At 46.9% G+C, this 19197-nt stretch overlaps 1 protein-coding gene across 1 annotated transcript in view; it reads left to right on the forward strand.

Moving 5' to 3' along the window:
• Positions 1–1405: 1405 nt before the first annotated feature.
• CREB3L3 (cAMP responsive element binding protein 3 like 3) overlaps positions 1406–19197 on the forward strand; it is a 68738-nt gene continuing 50946 nt past the window's right edge. The window contains exon 1 of the mRNA XM_088446457.1: positions 1406–1447. Within this exon, the coding sequence (XP_088302583.1) occupies positions 1406–1447 (42 nt within the window). The remainder of the gene's footprint in view (positions 1448–19197) is intronic.

Genomic DNA, 19197 nt, shown 5'->3' on the forward strand with positions numbered 1-19197 from the left:
GGACAGGGGGCTGGGCTGGAATGACAAGGGGTTGGAGGCTGAAATGATGGGGGCTGGAGGGTACACAGGGGACTGGAGACTGGAATGACAAGGGGACTGGAGGAGATACAGAGCGGTGGATGCTGGAATGACTGGGGGCTGGAGGGGACACAGGGAGCTGAAGGCTGGAATGAGAGGGGGCTGGAGGGGACACTGGGCTGACGGTTAGAATCACAAGGGTCTGGAGACTGGCATAATGTGGGGCTGGAGGGGAAAGAGGGGGCTGGAGGGTACACAGAGGGCTGGAGGCTGGAATGACGGGGATGGAAGGAACACAGGGGGCAGGAGACTGGAGGGCACACAAGGGCACATTTCTGGTTGAACTTCTGTTGTATGTTGATGACATTGATTATATTCCTACACAAACAGGCATCTTCCAACGTGAATAGTGACTACTGAATGAGGACACTGTCTGCCCATGGAGGATCAATTTCTTCAGACGTTCCCCATTGCCGAGAAACCACCATATAGGTAAGGTGAGTTTTTATTTAGTACACACAAAAACAGTATTGATTTTTTTTTTGTCCTTTTAAGTGGGGCACCAAAGGAATTTTCACCCTGGGCTCTACTTGGTCTTGAACCGGCCCTGATATGACACACAAGGTCCCCCTCCTACAGGTGACTAAAACTGGATTAATGATGATTCTCAGGACACAGGCGACACGTACCTCACTCCCAGGGGTCCCATTGGAATCCATGATGATGGATGGATCGCCGACACGGTGGCAAGCACATCCTTGTCACCACTGCACATACACACACGCACCGCCCCCCTAAAGCAAGAGTCTAGATCCCCTGCTAGTGTATGGTTTGCTTGTTAAATTACACTATTGTGCTAAGTGGTATAGGCAATGGTCAATTGATGCTCTATTCCAGACCTGGCTAAACTCCCCAGGTGTTGTGAAACTACAAGTCCCAGCACGTCCCGCATTCCCTAATAGCAAATCTGTGTCAGGACATGCTAGAATTCGTTGTTTCAAAACAGCTGGGGAGCCACAGATTGGCCAGGCCTCCTCTATTCCATGTTTTCCCAATTATAGTTCCACCTCTCTGTTTGGATATTCTCCACTATTATTAGATCTTTCAGTGTTTCTGTCTCTAGTTTTAGTAATGATGGTCCTTAGAATGTTATTATTAGTACAGTAATATATATGTTAAAGGTTACAGCAACATCATCTTGCTGGACTCTGCACTCTTGTTTAACAAACACTATGTGACTGTGCCCCTGCCCAGCGACACATACCTGGGGGAGGGAACAAAGTCATTGAATGCTAAGTGCAACATTTTAGAGAGTTTGTGTAGATGAACAGGTCAGACAGAGACAATTATACACGCTGGAAGAAATTAGACAGAAAATAAACTTATGATGAATGATTCTCTAAAAGACATGGAGGTGGAAAAGATACAAGTAAGTTTTTGGAGTAACACCCAAATACTCCTGTACCTTTACCTTTTTAAAAAATAAAATAAAATACATGTAGTCCTTTGCTTGTGATAGACAGTATATGGATTTGGTATATACAGCTACATGAATATAATTGTGTACAACAACAGTGCCTGTTTAGCTTTTACATTTTGAGTGACATTTACTCTTTAGCTTGTTAGGTGCTTGTCATCCTGTTGTGTTTGTTTGTAGTCGGGTTCTTTGTTTCTTTGTTACAACATGTCTGCATGTATTTGAATACATGTAAAAAGTATATAACATTGTAAATGTTGGTATGAATATGGAATCGTAGTATTTGTGGTTCTCTGGTAACTGTAAATGAGAGTAGCTGAGAATACTGACGGGAAAGAAACAAATACAGTTTAACAAATACATTTTAATGTATATGTGCATACAGTGAACTACTGTATATATCATTGTACAGTCCCGTTTCTTTCTTCGCCTTTGTACCCTGTGTTTAGTCACCTACATGATTCATACACACATACTTTGGGGTAAAGTCCAAGAACAAATATCTCGCTGTCTATGGCAAGTTATAATTAAGAGGTTAGTTTTGCAAACAATTAGCTTTCATCTTGTCAAAAAATATGTAATGATAAGGAATATGTATTACTGAAAACAATATGTTAAAATTTAGAAGTGGTCTTGATTCATGCTAACTACCATTGTCTACCTTTTCCCATTGACTGTGATACCTATTTCATTATAACTAGCATATCTTGTGTGATAGGATCACTGGTAAAGTGGTCTGTGACAGGGACATTTATCCCAGATTCCTGTCTTATGTGTTTTAAATCCCCAGGAGAAAGTCTGCAGTGTAGCAGGCTTGAGTTTCGGCTTTTTGAAAAGCCGGTTTAGGACCTGGGGGTTGTGGGTGAGAGGAGAGGGAGGGCTCCACCCACGGCCACTCCAGGTTTTGGTTCTCGCAGCCTGGTAACAGGCTTGTTAGGGTTTCCACCTGAGAGTGGCCAATATAAGCCCAGTGTGTTTAGGGCTGAGTGTCTCACCTGGGAGAGCAGGCAGAGAGTTTGCTCGGAGACACTTGAAAACCTATCTGTAAGTGTTGTGCTGTGCCTTTGTTGCTGGTGAGGGCATTAGGCCCTGCCAGGTTCTGGTAGTGAGGGAACTACCTGTGAAGTTAGTGCCCCGACAGGGCTAGCATTTATGTTTATGTTTTCTTTGTTATTTCTGACATTGTACAATAAAGACTGGCGCCAACCAGCTTGTACTTGCATCCAGACTGGTGTGCTGCTTCCCTGCTGCTGTGGGTGTGTGTAAGAAAGGAGTCCTGCTACCCAGGAGAGGGAACCCCTAATCTGACTGTGTTACATACAATATGGTGGAGAATGCAGGCACCCACACACACTGAAGTTGCAGCGAGAGGAAAACTTTCCGTTTAAAAATTAAAGGGACAGACACCCAATTTGTGAGTGTGGAAATAACACTGTGTCCTTGGAGTCCCATAGAGGAGGCGTCAGCCAGTGCTCAGAGAGGCAAGGTTCAGCTTCCAACCTACACCCCAGGACAAAATGGAGGACATTATTAAGGCCTTGCTCCAAGCTACAGCAGCTCAGCAGGAGACAAACAAACTTCAGCAGGAATCTACCAGAGCTCAGCAGGAATCTACCAGAGCTCAGCAGGAGACGAACAAACTTCAGCAGGAATCTACCAGGGCTCAGCAGGAATCTACCTGGGCTCAGCAGGAATCCACCAGGGTGCAACTCTTGGCCTTGGAGACAGCCCAGAGGCAACAACAGGTCGCCATCGAGGAAACCCGCCAGGCCTTAGCGGAAAACAGCCAGGCCATAAAAGAGGTGGTACAGCACCAGGTCGCCCGGCCCAGAGATGTTAATACTGGTCCTCCCACCACCACTCACTCCGTACGAGCCAGTCACTTCCTCCAAAAGATGACTTCGGGCGATGATGTGGAGGCCTATCTCGCCGCATTTGAAAGAACGTCCGAAAGGGAGAGTTGGCCCAAGGAGCAGTGGGCAAGTCTGGTGGCCCCTTTTTTGTCTGGGGAGCCACAAAAGGCCTATTTCGACTTATGCCTGGCTGATGCCAAGGACTATAAAAAACTAAAACAGGAGATCCTAACTCGCTTGGGAGTCACCTCCTTTGTTCGTGCCCAACGGGTCCACCGCTGGGAGTTCCATATGGACAAGCCTCCACGTTCGCAGATGCATGACCTCGTCCATCTGTCCTCAAAATGGCTACAGCCCGAGACGCTGACGGGACCACAGATCGTGGAAAGGGTCGTGATGGACCGGTACCTGCGATCATTACCTGCGACTCTGCGCAAGTGGGTGAGCCATGCAGACCCTAAGTCCGTGGACCAGTTGGTCGAGCTGGTGGAGAGGTATGTGGCGGCTGAGGAGCTGATGAGTATGCCCCACCGAGCCCCGATGGCGCACCGGCGAACTCCCACAGACACTGGTAAGACTGTTCCAGGGGAGAAGGGTGCTGGGCGGTGGAATGTACCTAAGACTGAGGGTGTAGAACCTGGAGACAGGCCTGCCGGGCCAGGAAGGTTCTTGCCCCGTAAACGACTAGACATTAATATGATTCAGTGTTTCCGGTGTGGTGACTTCGGCCATATTTCCGCTAATTGTTCACTTACAACTGAACCTATGCAATGTGATACTGCTCATGTCTACTGCAGGGGGTCTTTCTTTGCACAGACAGCCTGTACGACTGACCGGCAGGCTGAGACTGATAAGCACATGTGTGTACTCACTGTAGATGGCAACCGAGTGGAAGCACTGTTAGACTCTGGTAGCTTGGTGACACTTATGAAAGCTGAGCTGGTGAACCCCTTGAGGCGTAAGGGGAAAACTGTTGGTGTGACCTGCATACATGGGGATACTCGATATTATGTTACAGCCGAGGTGAACATCGAGACACCATGTGGCTCTGCTATAGTTTCTGTGGGTTTGGTGCATGGTCTGATGTACAATGCAATATTGGGGAGAGACTTTGCTCACTTCTGGAAGTTGTGGGAAAGCCGTTTTGTTCCAGAAGTGAACAACCCCGGTCCTTTTGAGAAGGTTGTCGATGTAGTGGAGGAGGGAGTTTCTTCTGAGTCAGAGTTATTCCCTTTTTCTACTATGGTTGGTGAACTAGAGAATGCGGAGCGTGATGGTGGCCCGCCAACTGATGTGCCTCCCATTGAGGTGGGAAGTGTTGTTGGGCCAGTGGATCATCTGCCTGATTTAGAGGTCAGAAGAGAGGTCTTTGCCGTGGAGCAGTTGAATGACCCTACTTTGGTAAAAGCCAGGGAGAATGTAAAAGTAGTTGATGGTAAACCCATAGACCCTGATAGTCCTTTGTCCTATCCCCACATGGCAATGTGTCAGGATTTGTTATATCAGGTGACTAAGAAGGGGGAAGATATTGTGGAACAACTAATAGTTCCCAAAGCCTACAGAAGAACAGTGTTGGATCTGGCCCATGGTCATATAAGGGCAGGCCACCTAGGGGTAGAGAAAGCCACTGAGCGAATAATGCAGAGGTTTTTCTGGCCCGGGCTTCATAAAGAGGTATCTGACTTTTGCGTGTCCTGCCCTGAGTGTCAGTATCATGCTCCCAGACCACGTTTTAAGGGTCCACTAGTTCCATTGCCTATTATAGAGGTGCCGATAGTTAGAGAGCACCTGGAACAGGCTCAACAGGCACAGCAGAGGGTATACAACCACAATGCTCGGTTACGCAGCTTTGCTCCCGGGGACAGAGTGTTAGTGTTGGTTCCCATTGTGGAAAATAAACTTTTGGCTAAATGGCAAGGGCCCTTTGAAATCTTAGAAAGAGTGGGACAGGTCAATTACAAAGTTTACCAGCCGGGGAAAAGAAAGCCGGAACAGATATACCATATAAATCTGTTAAAGCCCTGGAAAGATAGAACGGTACTGTCGGCCGTCCGAGCCCCTCCAGTAAATCCAGGGCCCTTAGTTCCCGAAGTGACAGTGGCAAAAACCCTGTCGGCAATTCAACAACAAGAGATCAAGGAGTTTCTGATCAGAAATAGGGTGCTGTTCTCTGACGTACCTGGGAAAACCTCGGTCATTAAACATGACATCATCACTGACCCAGGGGTTAAAGTTAATCTAAAGCCCTATAGGTTACCAGAAGCACAAAGAGAATCGGTGTCGAAAGAAATTAAAAATATGCTAGAGTTAGGGGTTATTGAAGAATCACGTAGTGAATGGTCAAGTCCCATTGTGTTGATTCCAAAGCCCGACGGGAGTGTGCGTTTCTGCAATGACTTCCGAAAGTTGAACAGTGTTTCAAAATTCAATGCCTACCTGATGCCACAGTGGAGAAGGAGGCGTTGGCCATAAAGTGGGCGTTAGAGGCTCTCAGGTACTACTTGGTTGGAAGAAAGTTCAAATTGACCACTGACCATGCCCCTTTGAAGTGGATGTCCGAAAATAAGGACAGTAATGCGAGAATTACGAGATGGTTCTTGGCGTTAAAAACTTTTACATTTTCAGTGGAACACAGGCCAGGGGGCCTGTTGTCTAAAGCAGACGCGTTGTCACGCGTTCATTGTTTGGGGGCTTCAGTTGTTCCGCCCCATAGGTCGAAACAAAGGGGGGGGGATATGTGATAGGATCACTGGTAAAGTGGTCTGTGACAGGGACATTTATCCCAGATTCCTGTCTTATGTGTTTTAAATCCCCAGGGGAAAGTCTGCAGTGTAGCAGGCTTGAGTTTCGGCTTTTTGAAAAGCCGGTTTGGACCTGGGGGTTGTGGGTGAGAGGAGAGGGAGGGCTCCACCCACGGCCACTCCAGGTTTTGGTTCTTGCAGCCTGGTAACAGGCTTGTTAGGGTTTCCACCTGAGAGTGGCCAATATAAGCCTAGTGTGTTTAGGGCTGAGTGTCTCACCTGGGAGAGTAGGCAGGGAGTTTGCTCAGAGACACTTGAAAACCTATCTGTAAGTGTTGTGCTGTGCCTTTGTTGCTGGTGAGGGCATTAGGCCCTGCCAGGTTCTGGTAGTGAGGGAACTACCTGTGAAGTTAGTGCCCCGACAGGGCTAGGATTTATGTTTATGTTTTCTTTATGTTATTTCTGACATTGTACAATAAAGACTGGCGCCGACCAGCTTGTACTTGCATCCAGACTGGTGTGCTGCTTCCCTGCTGCTGTGGGTGTGTGTAAGAAAGGAGTCCTTCTACCCAGGAGAGGGAACCCCTAATCTGACTGTGTTACACTTGTTATAAAAAAAATGATTTAGTCAAAATGACTAATCATCTGTTTAACTTTTACTATATATTATAGAACTCCTGGTACATTAGAATCTTTCAAATCAAGACCAGCATTACTTGAGCATTACTTTGTCTCAGGACAAAATATTTCTCTACAAGTTATGAGAGAGCACCACAATTTATTATTTTTATGTGGAAATGTCCTTTTAAATTATGTTGCTATAACCATAGAAGATTATAGCATCATCATTTAGAAGGACAATCGTGATTGTATCCCATTAAACCCTTTACCATAGGTAACTTACTCTAGAAATGGGATGCAGTCAGGATACCAGCGGTCGAAATGCTGACCGCCAGAATCCCAACACTGAAAGCCCGGCATGGGACTAAAGATAGGCACCTATCATCAGCCCCACGTCGAAATCTTAACACACGGCATACCGAACTTAGGTTAGCTGGGCGTCGCAACGTGTTAGCTGTGAGGGGGGAGGGTTAGGTTTAGGCACTCCTGGGGGGACTTAGGGTTAGACACCCAACTGGGAGGGTTTGGTTTAGGCTAGGGGAAGGGGTGGTTAGGGTTAGGCACCACATGGGGAGGTTAGAGTTAGGCACCATACCATTGGCAACCTTTGAATCATAAAGGACATCTGTACTGAAAGCATAATTGTCACGTTCGGGCTATGGTGGCCCTCTATGTTCACCAGTGACCCCTCCAAGTGAGATTTGGGTTTAAGCTGCACCCAGCAAGCAGGTCGCGGCCCTTTGGTCAGGTATCCGGCACAAGTGGGAAATGGAAGAACATTATCACAGTGAAAGCACAGGAGAATTATACAGGAAGTTTTGCACTTGGGTGATTACTGGGTACACACCCTGTTGATCCAGATGCAGGGCTGGCACAGGAGAATAGCACTAGGAGAATGTACTTGGATGATGTACTACTGTAAGTACACATACTGTAGCTTCAGACGCAGAACTGACACAGGAGAATGGTACAGTACTAGGAGATGGTACTTAGATGATGTACTAGGTACACACACTATAACTTCAGACACAGAACTGGCACAGGAGGATGACACTAGGAGATTGTACTCGGATGACATACTGAGTACACACACTGACACCGTGGGTAAACACTAACGCTGTAAATGCTGCAACAGCTAGTATTTACCTGGAAGTAACAACGTTTTACAGGCAACTTCCTGTTGTCTGGAGCCTGGCTATATAACCTAAGGTAACAGTGCATTGGAGGATAGTGTCCGCTGACAGCAACCAATGCTACCATTGGATAAAGGGCTAATCAGGTGATGTAGACTGTCATGGTACGTCCATGACGGTAACCACAGGAACCAAATCATGGAGCGAGCACATGGATGTCCTAGCAAACCCCGGGTATAATCCTCAGCACGTCACTCGCCGCCGCACCTGGTGTCTGACTGCTCGAGAGGTTAGAGGAAACCGGCACTGAGGCGAGTAGCGGCCGATCCTTGGCCACAACCTGACAATAATGAATTGAAATAGATCTCCGATGAGGGGGGAGGGTGACATATTAGTTTATACAATATATTTTATCCATTAGCATCTGAAAAATGTCAGATTACTCTCCTGTAATTGTAAAAGACTCCTCCAACATGCTGGGGATTTATCTTGCAGGAACAGCAGTTATCGCTACCGCTGTCCCTGCGAATTAAGGGCCTGATTCAGACCCGCTCGCGAGCGCTCGCAATCGGATCGATGTTGCCCAAGTGCACATGCGCGAGACCCGAATAATGACGGCCAAGCCGTCATTATGGGTCTCGCAACAAAGGGGGCGTGCTGTCGATGGTGATTGACAGCACGCCCCCTTTGGTGGGCTTGCCGGGGGCGTGGCTGCCCAGACGGAGGCGTTCCCATGGGAACAACTACCGTCTGGGGCCGCCCAACTGACATCACTAGTGATGTCAGTGGGAGTGCTTTTGGCTCTGATAGAGCCAAAAGCACTCCAGGGCATGCGGCAGCAAGACCCTACCGCAGGGTCTCATGGCAAGCCCGATGGTCGCGATGGTCTTGACCATCGCGACCATCATTTTGGCCGCTCGCTATAGCTGTGGGTGGTTACCCACAGCTATGCGAGCGGCTAGGAGGCCGCTCCAAAAAGGAGCAGGGGCGGCCCTGATTCAGAGCGAACGCTCTGTCAGAGCGTCCGGCTCTGAATCAGGGCCAAAGTACATAGTGGGGACATTTTCATTCAAAAAGAAATTATCCATCGCAATACAGACTGCTAATAATCTCTGCAGTGCTGTGATTATTACTATATGGGTCTCCAAGTACTGATGAGAGAGGAGTGGGCTACCAGGCTTGGACTGGGCTGCCGGGCATTCAGGAAAATCCCCAGTGGGCCCCAGTGATTTATGGCCATGCCCTCTATTGCGGGAGAGCATGGTCTTGAATTGCATCCCCCCTGTGGGCCCTTCATGACTCCAGTCTTCCTGTTCTCCAGGGAGGCGTTTTGTCCTGTCTCAGACAGAAGTCTTCTAATTAGCCTCTATGAGAGACCCAATTAATACCTGCATATAATGCTGTTCTAGACCCCTGCACCTCTACCTACCTGTTTGCAGCATACACTCACCAGCTGGGGAGCTGCTTAGAACCCCACTCTGCTCCAGTACCATTGAGCATTTAACAGGGAGTATGGGTTTACCTACTATACTTTAATAAACCAATACCACTGGTTAAGTAACTGGGCTGCTCATAGTTTGAGTCATCCACTAGGGAATGGGATTGAAATGCCGGCGGCTGTTTAGCCGTTGGTTCAAATCCTGACAGCGGCTGCCCGAGAGAATGAAAATCCCACCAGAGGCAGGTAAGTATGCTAATCTCCCCTAACCCCCCTTTACCACTCCCTAAACCTAACCCTCTCAGGGGGTGCCTAACCCTAGCCACCCCCCCAAAACCTAACGCTAACCCCGCTAACTACCCTAGACCTAACCCTCCCCCCCACGGCTAACAGGACTGGCGCCCCGGACTTACCTCGTTCGGGCATGCATTGTCCTGGATTCCAGCGTCGGGATTATGATAGGTGGCGGTTTTTCGATGTCTATCATAAATCCCTATCCGGCATTCTGCTGTCGGGATTGTGAACTAAATGGCAACACCTGCACACACATAATTTCTAGAGATGTGCGCCGACCCCCGTGTTTTGGTTTTGGTTTTGGATCTGGATCTCCCCTGGTTTTGGATCTGAACCTGGTTTTGTTTTTTTTCCTCCGTGTTTTGTTTTCGTGTTTTGGTTTTGGTTTAGGATCTGTATTTTTTCTTAAATAATCATAAAAACAGCTAAAACAATATAATTTGGGCCTGTTTTTGTTCCTACAGTATTATTAACCTTAATAACAATGATTTTCAGGCATTTCTAGGCATTTTTAACCACCTCACAGCTCACAATAATGATTTCACTATTTTTCACCAATATAGGCCAAAGGCTGCAGCAAGCTGGCTGGCTAAAGTAAGCAACAGAGCAGGGCACAAACGCAGCGGAAGTTTAACAAAATTTCAGACACCTATGAAACATTGCCACACAGCAATGGCAGACAGCATTGCAGTTTAATAAACTATAATAATGTCAGTCGGCAATACCCCAAATTGTGCCAAATGTAAAGGAAAGAGGTGCAAGATGGAACTGTCCCTCCCACTCACTCTTATGTGGGATATTAAAAAGGACATGCACAGTTTAACAAACCAAGCACTTTAGCGACTGGGACTGACACTTTCATGGCTGAACTCCTTGGTTTGTTTGGGCCCCACAAAACATTTTTTGGAAGGACTACCTTCAATTATTAAGGAGGAGGTTGATGATGAGGGTGTTGGTGATGGAGATTACATGTTATGGTGCAAACTGCTGGTAGCTGATACTGGACTGCTTGTTATTAATTTACAAATTATAATTTTGTTAAACAAATTGCATGAACTTGCTGCAAATGACGTAACAGGGAGGATGTGCCTAGATGGTTGTCCCTTCCTCTGCTAACTTTGGCTTTACAAATGGAACAGATGCCTTCACAACTGTTGTCAGAATTTAGTTTAAAATAATTCCACACCCGATGTTGCTTTTCTGGCTTTTTTTTTATCATTAGCAAGAACTGCTGCCACTGGTGGCTGATTTAAGCAAGCCACATCCTTATCATCAACATCCACATTAGCGTCAGATAGGACACAAATTTCCCCCTCATCCTCCTTTTGCACTTCCTCCACACTATCATCCTCATTGATTATTATTTCACCATATAATACTAGCACAGCCGTCATGGCATCAGTGATCCGCTGTGAAACTGGGTGACAGCTGTTATACTTACTTCCTCTATCAAAAGACTGTTTAATAGTCAATTGATTTTTAAATTACTTCCGATCACGAATGAGGATGTAGGTGACTATGCAGGTGTTGGTGTTGGAGATCAAAGGCGCTTGGATCCCACAGAGAGGGAGCAGGTAGGTGACACTGGACTTCCATTTTGAGTTTTGGAACTTGGCGACATACACTTTGATATTTGATGAATGCGTTCCAAGTGACGTAACAAGGAGGAGGTTCCTAGGTGGTTTAGGTTCCTCCCTCTACTCACTCTTGCATGGCAACGGGCACATATGGCTTGACAACTGTTGTCCGGATCGTGATGGAAATAATTCCACACGTGAGAAGTAGATTTTTTTTGTCTTTTGTCCCGCCATGACAACAATGGTCTTTGGATTTTTCAAACAATGGGCAACAGCTGTTGCCTTACTTACAGAAAGGACATCCTCGGCATCAACATCCTCATCACCAACATCTTCATCATCAACATCCTCATCATCCTTTGCGCCTTCAACTACCAAAATATCCTCCTCCTCCATGTGCAATTCCACAGAAGCATCCTCAATGCCTATGTGTGCAAGAGGTTGACTACCCTTCCCCACATTTACAGAGGGCACACAAATGTTGGAACTTGGAGGATCCTCCAGTATTTAGGTTGGGCTCACACATGGCAGCCGCGGACACACTTGCACTCTCCTCGGGGATTTGTGATTTCGATTTCTCAGGGCACACAGTTGGTTTTCCCGGAGCTGTCTTTAACAACTTTCACATTTTTAATTGGACCACCACCACTACTACTACAAGCAGAAGGGCTATCAGTAGTCTTCATTAAGAAAGGCCAAGGCTTTATCCTTTCCTTTCCATTTCATGTAGCGAATGGCATATTGACAATTTTTTGTTTATCTAAAGGCAAATATCCTTTCAATTTTTTTTTTCAACTTCAGTAAAACTTGCTTTACTACATCGATGGCGTGACTTAAGCCCTGGGGCACGGGCCTTCATAGAGGATGAGTAAGTTGACAGCCTTGCGCTGCTGGTGGCAGCTACAACATGTGGTTCTAGGCCTTGCTTTCCTGTCATGTGAGAGCCCTCCATATTTTCTGCAGTCTTGAAGCAGTGTCACAATCACCAATAGTGTAGCCAAGGTGCGGTTAAAAAATTCACACGTGCAGTCGTGCACACACACAAAAATATTAGAAAAAAAGACAAATGATGATTTGAGCACCGATTGATCACGACTGTAGTCGGGCAGCACAAGGTTGCAACTTGCGTTGCTGGCTGGCTCTTGTGCACTACTGTGGTTAAGCCTAACACCCAAGAGCACACACACAAGAAAAAAATATAAGACACTTTTATTGTTTTTTTTTTTGAGAATGACTGGAGTCGGGCATTACAAGGTTCCAACGTGCGTTGCTGGCTGGCTGCTGTGCGCTACTGCGGTTAAGCCTACCACCCATGAGCACACACATAAAAATATAAAAGACACTTTGATTGATTGATTTTTTTTGTTTTTAGCATGACTGGAGTTGGGCTGGATCTTGTGCGCTACTGCAGTTAAGCCTAACACGCATGCACACACAGATAAATATAAAAGACACTGGGTTTTTTTTGGAGTCCAGAACTTGGGCCCAGAGATGGACACAGCACAAGTCCAGGACACAGCAGACAGCCCAGATGGATCAGCAGACAGCACAGTGACAGTGACAGCACCTTGACCAGAGACCAGAATGGATCAGCAGACAGCACAGTGACAGTGACAGCACCATGACCAGAGACCAGAATGGATCAACAATCACAAGCACAGGACACAGCAAATAGCACCAGCACCTCTCCCAGCCCTACACTACTCACCCTCCCTGTTCAGTATCCACAGCCAGAGTGAAATGGGGTCCGTCGCGTGGTCCCTTATATACTACATTGATCATAGAGACTAAAGCTCGCGAACCACGAGATTTCACACTCTATCATTTTGCCTCGGTTTGGAGATCCGAGTAAGGCGGGAAACTCCGAGCCTGCTTGGATCCGACTCGGTTATGCTAAATTCGGGTGGGTTCGGAACTCTGGAATCTGAACCCGCTCATCGCTAATAATTTCCAACAGATTATGGGCCAAGGCACACAGGTGTAATGTATGTAGACATACAAGCTATTAGGATGCTTAGAGCAGTACACAGACACTATTGTAAGCACATGTGCAGTGCAGACTGCATAAAAACGAGAAAGAGAGAGAGAGAGAGATCAAAAAAGTGATTTCAAGTGCTTATCTGATATCCAAACTTCTTCCTTATTAGTAGGAGATATGGGATTTAGGTGTCATCAGCCGGAACACCTTGAGGGGTAGATGAAACAGCAACTATAGCTCATCAGCTGAAAATCCTTTGAAGGGGCTCATAAGGGCCCATAAGTAGAAACAACAATATAGTGTGGTACAAAGAATCGTAATTGTAGACAATATAACTGCTTAATATATAGCATGTAGTATCTACTCCTAGATGTTCCTGCAGTGTCCCCATAGTAATCCATAAACCATGTGCATCAGAAAAGGGCAGCAGGCTTCAAACCAAAATAGAAACCATCCCCCGTCAGTATATTTTCAGGTTTTATTGGATACAAATACATAAGGGCATAGGAAAACACAAGAAGAGAGATTCACTAAAGAATGCTTATCTTTTTTGCAGGTAGCAGTACACACTATAAGGAGGTTAGGTCAGCAGTTCAGCATATACATACACACACACACATAGAACAGCTTACACAGGGTTTAGGACCAGTACAGTAAACTATACCACTCTGCCTATGATGGCACCCACAGACAGACACACACACCTCTATCACTACAATACATGAATGCAGCAGGATAATAAATACAGCCAGCATGATTTATTAAAGACCTCCAGTAGTGCCCCTTATACAGTACCCCTAGTAGTGGTCCCCCTATGCAATGCCCCTAGTAGTGCCTCTTATACAGTGCCCCCAGTAGAGCCCCTTAAACAGTGCCCCCAGTAGTGCCTCTTATACAGTGCCCCCAGTAGTGCCCCTTAAGCAGTGCCCCCAGTAGTGCCCCTTATGCAGTGCCCCCAGTAGTGCCCCATATACAGTGCCCCCCTATGTAGTGCCCCCAGTAGTGGTCCCCCTATGCAGTGCCCCCGGTAGTGGTCTCCCCATGTAGTGCCTCCAGTAGTGGTCTGCCCTATGCAATGCCCCCAGTACTGCCCCTTATACAGTGCCCACAGTAGTGGCCCCCCTATACAGTGCCCCCGGTAGGGCCCCTTATACAGTGCCCCCAATAGTGGTCCCCCTAGGCAGTGCCCTCAGTAGTGCCCCTTATACAGTTGCCCAAGTAGTGGTCCGCCCTATGCATTGCCCCTTACATATATAACACAAGACACACACAATATACTTACCTGAATCCCCGCTCCTGCGCCGCCGTCCGCTCTTCTGTCCTCCCACTAACTACTATGAGAGAGACATAACATCTCTGCCATCACCAACTGCAGGAGTCGGGAGGCAGAGTTCATGAGTGAGCTCCAGCCGGCTCCCTCCGTGGATACAGCAGCCAATGAGAGTCTGTCTGATTCTCATTGGCTGCTTAAACAAACACACACTTACTGTGTAGTGTGGACTGCACTCACTGCGGTCTGCAATACACTTACTGAAACCAACTGCACTACGCCACTGATCGGCAGTCAGGGGGGGTTTCTGGGTACTCAGAAACGCCCATTGCATGCACGTATGAGCATAGTGTACAGTAGCAGCAGTGACTCTTATTAAAGTACAGAAGCTGCACAGTTATGTCTGTAAGAAGCATAAATACAGGAGCTACACCCTTAATGGGGTTTATCAAGCTAAAAGGTGCAGAAAATGAAACAACCTGGAAGTTTGCTATAAGGGGTATAAGGCAGAGTTGGGCAGAGTGGTGGATAATGTGGGTGGAGCTATAGCAGGAGTTTTGTCTCAATTGGTGCATAAACCAGGGATGGCTAGACATGCGGGAGGGGGTGGGAGATGGCACAGGGCAGTGAACACTGGACAAGGGTGGGCACTGGGCTGGGAAGGGTGGACTGGTGTGGCAAAGGGCAGGGAAGTCTGGTTGGTCTAGGGGGGCAAAGGACAGTAGGGGAGGGGCCAAGAAGACAGGCAGGCTGGCTGTACATGGGATGGGGGTGCAGTCAAGACAGGCTGGTTGGACTAGGAGGGGGGTGCAGGGAAGACTGGCTGGACTGGGGGAGGGGCAAGGCAGGGAAGGCAGGCTGGCTGGACTGGGGGGGGTAGGGAAGGCTGTCTGACTGGACTTAGGCTGGCTGGACTAGGAGGGGCAAGGCAAGGCAGTCTGGCTGGCTGAACTGGGGGGGGCAGAGGAAGGGCTGGATGGACATGGGGAGGGGGTGCAGGGATGACAAGCTGGTTAGCTGGACTAGGAGGGGGGAACAAGGGAAGACTGGCTGGACTGGGGAGGGTCAAGGCAGGCTGGCTGAACTGGGGGGGCGCAGGAAAGGCTGGCTGGACATGGGGAGGGGGCACAGGGAAGACAGGCTGGTTGGCAGGGAAGACTAGCTGGACTGGGGGAGGGGCAAGGCAGGGAAGGCTGGCTGGCTGAACGGGGGGCTCGGCGCAGAAAAGACTGGCTGGCTGGACTGGGGGGAACAGTGCTGGCTGGACAAGAGAAGGGGGGCACAGGGCAGGGTCAATATACCTGCGTTCTCCTGTTCTGAGAGAGATTGGGCCCGGCTAGCTGTGGCGAGGAATGCACCGGGTGCCAGGCAGGGAGAAATAAAGAGCAACAGCACTGTGGAATTCAACTATGGAGTCGGACTGGAGCCGTCCGCCAGCATCCGCGACGCTGCAGCATTTAAACTACGCAGCCAGCCGCGAGCCAATCACAGCTCGCTGAACAGCAGCCAATCAGGAGCAACCACTCCTAATTGGCTGATAATGAGCTGCTGCTCCTGATAGGCTGCCATTCCATGAGACAATCGCAGCTCACGGCGGGCTCCAGTACGTACTACATAGCTGAAATGCCGCAGCGCTGATGCTTTCTCCCTGGCCCCTGCCAGCTGCCCGATGCATTCTTCGCTGCTGTCAGCCGAGCCTCCTCTGTCTCCAGGCCCGGTACGAGAGTCCCGGAAGACCCCCCTGATGGTGGCCCTGAAGGGTTGTGGAAGGTCACTGTAGAACCAGAAGCAAATTCAAGATGGGATGATATAGACTCGAGCAACACGTACTCTATAATACATTTTTTGTTGCATTGCATATGGTACCAACATGTTCTAAAATTCTCTTTTTGAGTGGTCTCTTGGGTTTTACTATATACAGTCAGGTGCATAAATATTGGGACATTGACAGAATTTTCATATTTTGGCCTCTATTCACTGCCACAATGGCTTTGAAATGAAACAAACAAGATGTGCTTTAACTGCAGACTTACAGATTTAATTTGAGGGTAATTACATCCAAATCAGTTGAACGGTGTAGGAATTACAACGGTTTCTATATGTGCCTCCCACTTTTTAAGGGGCCAAAAGTAATGGGACAAACTAAACAATCCTAAATCTAACTTTCACTTTTTAATACTTTGTTGCAAATCCTTTGCAGGCAATTACAGCCTGAAGTCTGGAACGCATAGACATCACCAGACGCTGGGTTTCATCCCTGGTGATGCTCTGCCAGGCCTATACTGCAAATGTCTTCAGTTCCTGCTTGTTCTTGGGGCATTTTCCCTTCAGTTTTGTCTTCATCAAGTGAAATGCATGCTCAATCAGATTCAGGTCAGAGGATTGACTTGGCCATTGCATAACCTTCCACTTTTTAGCCTTAAAAAACTCTTTGGTTGCTTTTGCAGTATGCTTCGGGTCATTGTCCATCTGCACTGTGAAGCGCCATCAAATGAGTTCTGAAGCATTTGACTGAATATGAGTATATAATAGTGCCCGAAACACTTCAGAATTAATTCTGCTGCTTTTGTCAGTAGTCACATCATCAATAAATACAAGGGAACCAGTTCCATTGGCAGCCATACATGCCCACGCCATGACACTACCACCACCATGCTTCACTGATGAGGTGGTATGTTTTGGATCATGAGCAGTTCCTTTCCTTCTCCATACTCTTCTCTTCCCATCACTCTGGTACAAGTTGATCTTTGTCTCATCTGTCCATAGGATGTTGTTCCAGAACTGTAATGGCTTTTTTAGATGTTGTTTGGCAAACTCTAATCTGGTCTTCCTGTTTTTGTGGCTCACCAATGGTTTACATCTTGTGGTGAACCCTCTATATTCACTCTTGTGAAGTCTTCTCTTGATTGTTGGCTTTGACACATATACACCTACCTCCTGGAGAGTGTTCTTGATTTGGCCAACTGTTGTGAAGGGGTTTTTCTTCACCAGGGAAATAATTCTTCTGTCACCCACCACAGTTGTTTTCCGTGGTATTCCGGGTCTTTTGGTGTTGCTGAGCTCTACGGTGCATTCTTTCTTTTTAAGAATGTTCCAAACAGTTGATTTGGCCACACCTAATGTTTTTGCTATCTCTCTGATGGGTTTGTTTTGATTTTTCAGCCTAATGATGGCTTGCTTCACTGATAGTGACAGCTCTTTGGATCTCATATTGAGAGTCGACAGCAACTGATTCCAAAAGCAAATGTCAAACCTAGAATCAACTCCAGAGCTTTTACCTGCTTAATTGATAATGAAATAACGAGGGAATAGCCCACACCTGTCCATGAAATAGCTGAGTTGATAGTCCCATTACTTTTGGCCCCTTAAAAAGTGGGAGGCACACATAGAAACCGTTGTAATTCCTACACCGTTCACCTGATTTGGATGTAATTACCCTCAAATTAAATCTGAAAGTATGCAGTTAAAGCACATCTTGTTAGTTTCTTTCCAAAGCCATTGTGTTGGTGAATAGAGGCCAAAATATTACAATTCTGTCAATGTCCCAATATTTATGCACCTGACTGTATTTATTGCCACATATGCATTCAAGATGATAAATGATGACAGGTGTGTTTTAGTTTGTGTATTCCCTAATTGGCCATGTTTTGTTTAATTTGTCCATTTACAGATGTGTCCTCATTCATCTTTGCTGCAGTTGCATCGGACAGCCCCTCTTGGCGCGTCTAATCGCGTGAGACTCTGCTACTGCCCGGTGTCTTTATTGCATTTTTTGTTTTACATGTCGCAATGTGATGTAACTAGGAAGCACCAAGAGACTGTGCTGATTAATTTGATATGTGACACTTGTATATCTGTGTGCACCTGAGTCTCTCACTCATCATGCAAAGTGCTATGATGCAATGGCCGCAGCTTTTTTCCACACCAAGTGCCATTTACATTCTCAGTTGCACACAGATATACAAGTGCCACATATCAAATGAATCAGCACAGTCACCTGGTGCACCCTAATCGCATTGCGGCAAAAAAAGACCTACTCACGCCAGGTATATCACGCTGCATGGCATATTGAGGCTAGGTGAGCAAGGACACATCTATATGTTTTAGTTTTGATCTTGTAGCTATAAGCCTTGCATTGTACATATATGTTTGAGCCACGGTTTAGTTGTTTGATAATCTCCTCTGAGTGAAAGTGGCTGGTGACTAGTTTATCCTTCGATTATTTTTATCTTTTCCAACTTATTAAGATTCTGTCACCCAGAGCTTCATATGTACATAGTATTTGCCAATGTTGTTGTAGAATATTCCTGATCTGTTGCCAATCTCTGCAAATCTGTTATGGTCATCTTTTTAGGGGGAACCCTTGATTCAGTGTTCTATTGATTAAGCTATAAGAAATTCTCCTTTAGGAAAAACTTTGAGTGTGGCTGGAAGGTGGGAGCTTTGAAAGTGTAGGATACTATTCATTGCTGTCTTCTAGTGGAATCACTTTCGATCTTGACGGTAAGGTTCAGGAAATTGACCTTGTCTTGGCTTATTTCTGATGTCAACTTCAATTTAAGGTGGTTAGTATATACTGATTATCTGGGATTGTGAAAAAGAAGCGTTTCGGAATCATTATGGGGCCCATTTATTAATGATCGCATTTTGCGATGCGATCAGGGCATGAAGTACCACCCCTGATCGCATTGCAAAATGCGATCCTATCTGCCGGATATATTATCTGGGACATGCAGGGAGACGGGCTCCGAAAGGAGCTTTTCCCTGCGATGTCTCCGGAGGGCAGTCGGGGCTGCT

This window comes from Taudactylus pleione, unplaced genomic scaffold, assembly GCF_031769625.1.
Source record: "Taudactylus pleione unplaced genomic scaffold, aTauple2 ptg000399l, whole genome shotgun sequence".
Taxonomy (NCBI): domain Eukaryota; kingdom Metazoa; phylum Chordata; class Amphibia; order Anura; family Myobatrachidae; genus Taudactylus; species Taudactylus pleione.